General features: G+C 33.2%; 1 protein-coding gene across 1 annotated transcript in view; it reads right to left on the reverse strand.

Moving 5' to 3' along the window:
- hsd17b4 (hydroxysteroid (17-beta) dehydrogenase 4) overlaps positions 1 to 8,014 on the reverse strand; it is a 43,991-nt gene extending 35,977 nt beyond the window's left edge. Inside the window, 8 exon segments of the mRNA XM_028458042.1 lie at positions 2,700 to 2,784; positions 3,804 to 3,850; positions 3,983 to 4,005; positions 4,129 to 4,190; positions 5,492 to 5,570; positions 5,572 to 5,603; positions 7,243 to 7,296; positions 7,854 to 8,014. Of these exon segments, the coding sequence (XP_028313843.1) occupies positions 2,700 to 2,784; positions 3,804 to 3,850; positions 3,983 to 4,005; positions 4,129 to 4,190; positions 5,492 to 5,570; positions 5,572 to 5,603; positions 7,243 to 7,296; positions 7,854 to 7,905 (434 nt within the window). The 5' untranslated portion in view covers positions 7,906 to 8,014.
- Between the last annotated feature and the right edge of the window lie 232 nt (positions 8,015 to 8,246).

Here is an 8,246-nt window from a genome sequence, read left to right on the forward strand (position 1 = left end):
AATGATCCTGAAAAGAAGTGGCAGGTAGTGGGAAAACTTGAAATGAAACATATTTTAATAATTATTAACTAATTGTGTGTGTGTGTGTGTGTAAGCCATAAAACTGTAACTGACAATTTTTAAAGCAATTTCCATGCCAATTACCAACTAAATTATCTGAACTCAATTACAATTAAATTATGATTAGAACAGCAACAGATCTTTTCCAATTAAAATTATGTCATATTGTAATTATTTACCAATTACACAATAACAATTATAATTGACCCCAGCCCTGCTTTGGATACAGATAAATAGATTCTCTTCCAACAGAACTTACAGTATGTGCAGCATGTGTGGCTGCATGAGGAAATAAACAGTTAACGTACCATCTGCCACTTATGCTATGCTATGCTAGTAGCACGCATAGTGTTGACTTCAGTGAGGCAGCATTAATGAGGTTAAACGTCATCTCTGCATTAAGCGCGGAAGACATCTGAGACGTTCCGTCATGCAGCTCATTAGAAAACACTGATCCGTGTCACTGCACGCACATACTCCGCACACTGCTGCATGCACCACGGGGGACTTTTTCAATGATGAAATATTTTCCAAATCAATAACTCTTATGCACTCAAACCTCTGGGTCGATCACCAAGGGAACCTTTCAGACCATGTGTTATCACGGAAAGCACTTCATCAGTTACACTAGATCGACACATGATGAATAGATAAGAGTGTGTGCATTTGTATGAGAGAGAGGAATATTAAGTGTGAAAGATGCTTTTATACAGTAATAAAAGGGAGCTGCTCTTTTTTCATTTCTTTATACTACAGCTTAGGGCTAGGCAAAAAATGGATTTCATCGATTTATCGAATTTGTAGATAAAAGGATTTTCTTAAAAAAAGATAATTTTTTATTTTATTTTTTTTATTTATTTTTTCCACCAGACTTTTTTGCGTTCCGTCCTTGTTGGTTACCGTATCGCAATGTGAGCCAGCCCCCGCTTTGTTTACATATGTTTACCCTTTGAGTAGGCTGTATGTGTGCCACAGGCATGTTTAATTTTTTATTCACACTATGCTGAGATGCTAAGGGAAGAGTTTATTATTATTTTAATTGTAATGTCACATGTTAGAAAACATGTAGTTATCTCATTTCATAATCAGAATACTTAACCTACAGTGAAGTTGCTGGTGCACTTTTGCTTAAACCTGGGTTAAAGCTTGAAATTGTTGAATGACAGAGCCTCATTTACTTTTTATTTTGGGATTGTTCTATGCATTTTAACTCTTGAGGACAATAAAGTTGCACTTATGACAATATATCTCATGTCTGCAGTCATTTTTAAGTGCATTGAAAAAAATAATCGAAAAAAAAAAAATCTATTTTTTTTTTTTTTGGGAAAATCGCCCAGCACTACTACAGCTTTACCTTTAAATGAACTATTAACTTTCATAAGCAGTTAATAAACACAACGATTCAAATATAAGTGCCTTCAGGCACTGGTAAACACATACAATTCAGTCCATATCTGAAATAATCATCTGTTTGACAAATCCAAACTGACTACAAATAAAATCTTAAATTATTGCAATAAAAGTATGCTTTAAAAATATTTTTTAAATCTGAATTTCTATGCCTTTGTGCAGTTTTGTTTAAACCATATATGAAAAATATTCAATTCCAGTTTTCCCACTCAAACACTGCCAATAGCATTTCCATAGACAGTCCTTAAAAGCCAAATGATGATGAGCATGTCAAACTGTTCAAACTTTACATGCAAAATTTCATTAGTTTATATTGTAAATTCTGTCTTTTTCCTTTTCAAATTGATGTTGCACTGTGGTTTGAATACATCAGGCAAGGGCAAAAGACAGCCTGGGAGCCATATGCGGTCCTCGGTCTAATTTTGTGGGGTCCTATAAGAAAACAAACAAAATGCTTTCTAAAAAAACCAAACAATCATAAAGTTACAGATGTATACACAAAAAGACAAACAAAAGTAATATAAACATGTATGACAGAAATAAAACAAAAAGACAACAGAAATAAACAGACAACAGAAAAAACAGACACCAGAAATACACATTACAGAAAATATACAAAAAGACAACAAAAATAAAAAAACAAATATATAAAATGACAACAAAAATACACAAAATTAACCAAAAGTTGCACAGACTTACTAAACTACACAATATTTAAAGGAAAATTCTACAAATGACAACAAAACCACACAATTTCCCCCAAAACAAAAAGACAACTGATTAATAATAAACCACAACACAAAAACATTTTTTAAAAATTACAAAAAAAAACCCCAAAAAAAACATAAAAAACAAAACTCTTTGTTCATTGTTGTCAAAAAAAAAATCACAGGAAAATACACAAAGACTTTAAAAACAAAACAAAAAATGACAACAAGAATACATAAGACAACATATAACATGCTCAAAATGAGAAAAATACACAAAATGGCCACAAACACACCAAAAAAAATACAAAATGACAACAATAACACACGCACAACAGCAACAAAAACACAAAAAAACAGACACAACCCTTTGTTCTTTGCTCTATAAATGCTCAGATTGCTCATTATTCTAAATACATGAATGTTAATGTGGTCAATTAATTAATTAATTTCTTCCTATAAACCCAAAAAATAAAAAAAAAAGTAAATTCTACCAACAGGCTTCTTCTTTGTGTTTTCTACCTGCCAAACTTTTGGTTTTTCATGTGATTCCAGGCAGCACGTGTCACGAGGAAGGAGCCCCTCAGGTGAACTCTGTGAATCAGGTCTGAAATATGAGACAACAGAGTAGGAAACTTGAGCAAATCACACTTTTTACTATTTAACACGGAACAAGGATCAGATCCAGCCAACAGACGGATATTTCTCCCACAGACAATCTGCTCTAGTGACACGAGACCCATACACATGGTGGAGAGCTAACGAGATGGACTCTGGATAAAGATTGAGACAGTCTTAGTGGAATTTTTTTTTTAAAACACAGAATTTGAAATAAATTGCTTTCATTACTTGTTACCTTGTTTTGACAATGCAAATTATGATCATATCAGCATCAGTTTTATTTGGATAAGACAAATAAAATCTATGGCATTAGAAGTCAATACAAAGTAAATGTGAAAGAAGTCGTTAAAGAATATTTTGGTGTTTTACAGTAAATTTGTGTCTTTTTGTTGTCCTTTTCTGCATTTTTCTTTCATTCTTTGTTTTTTGGGAGTCATTTTGTGTATCTTTGCTGTTTTGTGTATTTTTCCATCATTTTGTATGTTTTTCCATTCACATCATCATCAGTTAGATTTGACTGAGAAATAAAATCTACAGCAATAGACATTCATAAAAAGTATATAAAGAAGTAGTTAAAGAATCTGTTTCTGCCAACGTTTCTAATGTGTAAAGACAAAAGTTTGTCTGTTTATGTTGTCTATATGTGTTTTCAGACTAATTTATTGTATTTTTGTGTCATTTTATGCATAATTTTGGTGTCGTTTTGCATATCTTTATGTAGTGTTGTATATTATTTGTGTACATTTGTTTTTAGAGTAAAATTTGTGTCTTCTTGTTGTCCTTTTCTGCATCTTCTGTTTTTTGGGAGTCATTTTGTGTATCTTTGATGTCGTTTAGTGCATTGTTTCCATGAATTTGTAGTTTTTGCAGTCAGATCAGCGTCAGCTTGATTTGAATGAGACAAATAAATCCATGGCATTAGACGTCAATAGAAACTATTTCTGAAAACCTTCTAATGTAAATTATAAACATAATTAATGTTAAGAGCAGATGTGAGCTAATTACCCCAGTCCATATCACTTGTTCTGGCAAACGATCGGTCCCGAAGAATCCTTGGCAAAGAAAATAAGAAAATGTTCAGTGTTTTTCAGCCTATGAGCCAAAACGTATAGTTTTTATTATATTAGCAGATTAATGACTAAAAGCAAGGAATAGACATCACAAATAGCTGTGAAATCACTTACCCAGCATTGTTTGACAAGAACATCTGCAAAGAAAGACATCACAACATTAACACCACTGGCATTGACTAATCAGGACGCATGAATAATGCAGTGGGTGTGATATGAAGCACGGCTGCTGTCAACAGGACATCTGTGCAACAATACACACCTATTCTTCCAAACGCATCAAGTGCTGTCTGAATCAGCTTTTCTCCGTCTTCCACAGAATCTGTGAAGAAAAAAACTCATTTGTTTTGCTTTGACATTTCATTATGTGATTGATTTAAAAACCATTTCTTTCTAAAAAAAAACAAAACAAAACAAAAAAGATGTTATATCTGCAAGTTTCAGGTCCATTTACAACTCAGTCAGTTGTTTACAATATAATGGGAATCAGTGAAAGGTTTAGAGAATAAATATATTAAAAAGAAGGAAAAAGTTTCAGGATGAGAAATTATTTGTATTTTGGTGTCACAGTTTCCAACTAAAAATGTATCTGTCACGGTAAAGAATTACCAGCAAACTACTCCAGTCAAAGCTTTGTGTAGGGGCTACGATTTTCCGTTCAGGGTTTATTAATTTCTGCGTCACGTCTGCATTACATTACACTTTTTCGTTTGGTTCCCGTTTCATCATTTTTCCCTGTTTATTTTTGTATTATTTTTTCAAAACTCTTTATATTACACATTTTTGGCACTCAATTAACAACGTTTTCCACATTTGGTACAGTAATTACATGCATTAACAAAACAAAAAACAGGATCAGGGATAAACGAGAAAAAAGAAAACTAACAATAATAACAGTAGCAATGACAGTAATAGTAGGAATATTAGCAACAATAGTGTTAAACAAATGATTAAACAAAGCAAAGGAATGGGTATTGGATACCCGTAAGCTTAAAAATAAAATAAATAAACAAAGGTCCGGGGCTACAAGGAATCACAGTAGTAGCAGTAACAAAATTAAAATGTATGCATATTTATATAGACACACACATACCCAAAGATACAATATATGCACGTATACATGTAGAAATGAAATGAACAAAATATACAAAATAAATTGAAAGTTAAAAGATAAATACACCAGAATAGCATTACACACACATCATACAGATATTTAAAATAAAAATAAACAAATATAGTTTTATAATTAAAAAAAATTTCCCTATTTAAACGACTTATTAAACTTCCCCAAATCGCACCAAACAGTCAATTTGTGACTAGTTTCTAAACCTTCAATCACCTGCTTTCCATGGGAAAAAGCAGATAAATGCATTTAAGTAGTCCCAAAACATGCACGCAAGGCATTTTTGTGTTTTTAAATAAAGATTGAAAAAGAACAGGAATTAAGTTTTTTTTTTGTGCATTTTCCAGACAGTAAATTTTTTTCCCCCCAATATTTTGAAACATTACCAGTAGTGAGAGAGTCAGCCTATTGGTCTAAACTAAAGTAACATAAATAAAAACTTACAGGTTGAAAACCAAGTAATGGCAATAAAAACCATTAAAAAATGTGGAACTTCTCACCATAGTTGGCCACAGGCCTTGCCCCCCCTTGGCTTTTTATCTCATCCACCACCTTATCAGCTCCTGCAGAACTCTTTCCCACCGCCTTTGGTGTCTACCCCAAGGTCGTTCACTGCATGAAAAAGATAGAAATAGATTATAAATAATGGGGGCAGCTCCACTATTCTCCACTAGTGCTTAAGTGAAGAGAAAGTGCTGCCAAGAGGGATCTCTGCCTGAGTTTGAGAAAGTAGGAAATTACTGATTCTTGCCAACATCAGGGATTTTGTGTCTAAAGACTTCACAAAGACACACACCTTCCAGGTGGACCATGGGGGCCTGTGTCAGATTCACACTTGAAATCCACAAGAAAATTGAATGAAATTTCCATATTCTAGTTTTTGATTACTTCTATTATATAAAGCATTTGTATTGTATCAGAGTGTCTAAAAGTGCAACATAATTATACTTTTGCTTGCTTGTGCTGCATGTGTATGTATTTAAGGGTTTTTATGGAATATTTACAGCTCCTGTATTAATAACAGAATGTTATTTCTTTGAAAAATAAAAATGAAAACTTCTGCATGTGGGCTTCTACTATCAGACAAAGTGCCACAACAGCCAAGTTAACATTTAACATAATAGATTAGAGAGTACAATGTGTTCTGAACGAGATGGACTCTGGATAAAGAATGAGACAGTCTTTTAAAGAAATCACTTTCATGTTACCTTGTTTTGACACATTGCAATTAAGATCACATCGGTTTTACTTGGATGAGACAAATAAAATCTACGCCATTAGACGTCAATACAAAGCAAACGTGGAGGAAGTGATTAAAGAAACTGTTTCTGCCAACTTTTCTAATGTTGTAAAACAAAAAGTTTTGTCTGTTTTTGTTGCTCTTTGTGTGTTTTAAGACTAATGCATTGTATTTTTGGTTATTTTTGTTTAATTTATGCTTATTTTGGTGTCAGTTTGAGTATTTTTCATGTTGTTTTGTATATATTTCAGTTAATTTTGTGTACACTTGTTTTTAGAGTAAATCTATGTATTTTGTTGTCCTTTTTTGCATTTTCTTTCATTATTGAGTTTTGTCTGTTATTGTTGCTCTTTGCGTGTTTTTAGACTAATCTATTGTAGTGTTTGTGTGTATTTTGCATCATTTATGCACCAGTTTTGTATTTTTTGTCATTTTTCGTTTTCGTGTGTCGGTTACAGTTTAAAAACAACATGTAGGTTGTTTTATCGCAGCGGGGGCTACAAAAATGCGATTGTCTGATCCAAGGGCACATGATCAACATTAATGTCAGCATTTAGAATAACAACAAATCTGAGCATTCATATTTGGAAAAAAGATGAGTCTGTTTTTGTTGCTCTTTTGTGTGTCGTTGGACTAACTTATTGTCTTTTGTGTCATGCATAACTTTTTGCATTTCTCATGTTGTTTTGTATATTTTTCAGTTATTTTGTGTATATTTGTTGAGTTGAGTAAATGTGTGTATTTTTGGTGTCCTTTTCTGCATTTTTTCTTTCATTCTTTGTGTCTTTTTTTTAGTTTTTATTTTTTTGTCATTTTATGTACTTTTGCTGTCGTTTTGTGTATTTTTCCATCATTTTGTATTTTTAAGCAGTCATTTTGTGGGCTTAGCTAACTAAGGGAGCAGTACAACACTAATCCGGGCTCCATGCCAGTTGCCCAAGTCTGCTGTACAGAATAAAGCAAAGACCAACAATGAATGGATACGGGTTAAAAAGAAAATGTTATATTCACCCACTACTGAGGCTCCTCTCTCAGCAAAAGCCAGAGCATATTCTCTGCCAAGGCCTGTGAAGACAGAGAGAGAGAAAGTCAAGCTTAGGGTCAATTTAATCTCAGAAAAACCAGACCAGTGAGACCACTAAAACATTCCCATAAAGTCATATTCAGACACCACAAAATTCTGTACTGTTGCAGTGTAAAATACTCTGAGAATCTGTTTCTTTAATTATATTTTTAAAAAAAAAAGTTTATTATACACTGTATATAACGTTGACTGAATGAATAAAACAAACACAGTGCTGTGATGTTATGAATTGTGCCCTTTTCACACACATTCAGTGCAGTGACAACACTGTACTTTGCTCCATTCGCCCTTTAAAAGTAAGCCATAGTCAACCTTGTAGCTGTGTTGGTGATGTAATAATGACATGTTGACCAAGTTTGCAAATATATTAACAACCAATAAAATACTCTGGGAAGCTGGGTCCTCATGCAGTCACATTATTACGCTGTCTTAATCCGTTTTTCACTTCACAAGTTTTGTTTTTTACACAAACTCCACAGCTAGCAGGCTGAGCATTCGGAGCTAAAACAAATACATGCTATTAAAAGCGGGACATTACCTCCACCAGCCCCGGTGACAAGCACGACTCTGCCTTCAAAAGAAAGAGCCATATTCAGAGATATATTCCGTCTGTTATAAATCAGTACTGACACAAAGAAACACACTGGAGAAGATACACTGACAGCACAGCAGGCTGGAGCAAACTAACACTTCCGGGAATAGGGGGGACGTCTTCAGCGGTAGCCAATCAGAGAGCAGGAATTTATGGAAGTTTTAAAGACAGTGAAAGTGGATCAATCAAACTGTCAATTCCTAGAAAATAATTATAATAAATAAATCAATGTAATGTCTTAATGAAATGTAATACAATACAATACAATAACATGAAATAAAATAAATTAAAAACAAAAGTCCAGGGGTCAAAATGTTTTTAACTGCTAATTTTAATGTA

The sequence above is a fragment of the Gouania willdenowi genome, chromosome 9, assembly GCF_900634775.1.
Source record: "Gouania willdenowi chromosome 9, fGouWil2.1, whole genome shotgun sequence".
Classification (NCBI taxonomy): Eukaryota; Metazoa; Chordata; class Actinopteri; order Blenniiformes; family Gobiesocidae; genus Gouania; species Gouania willdenowi.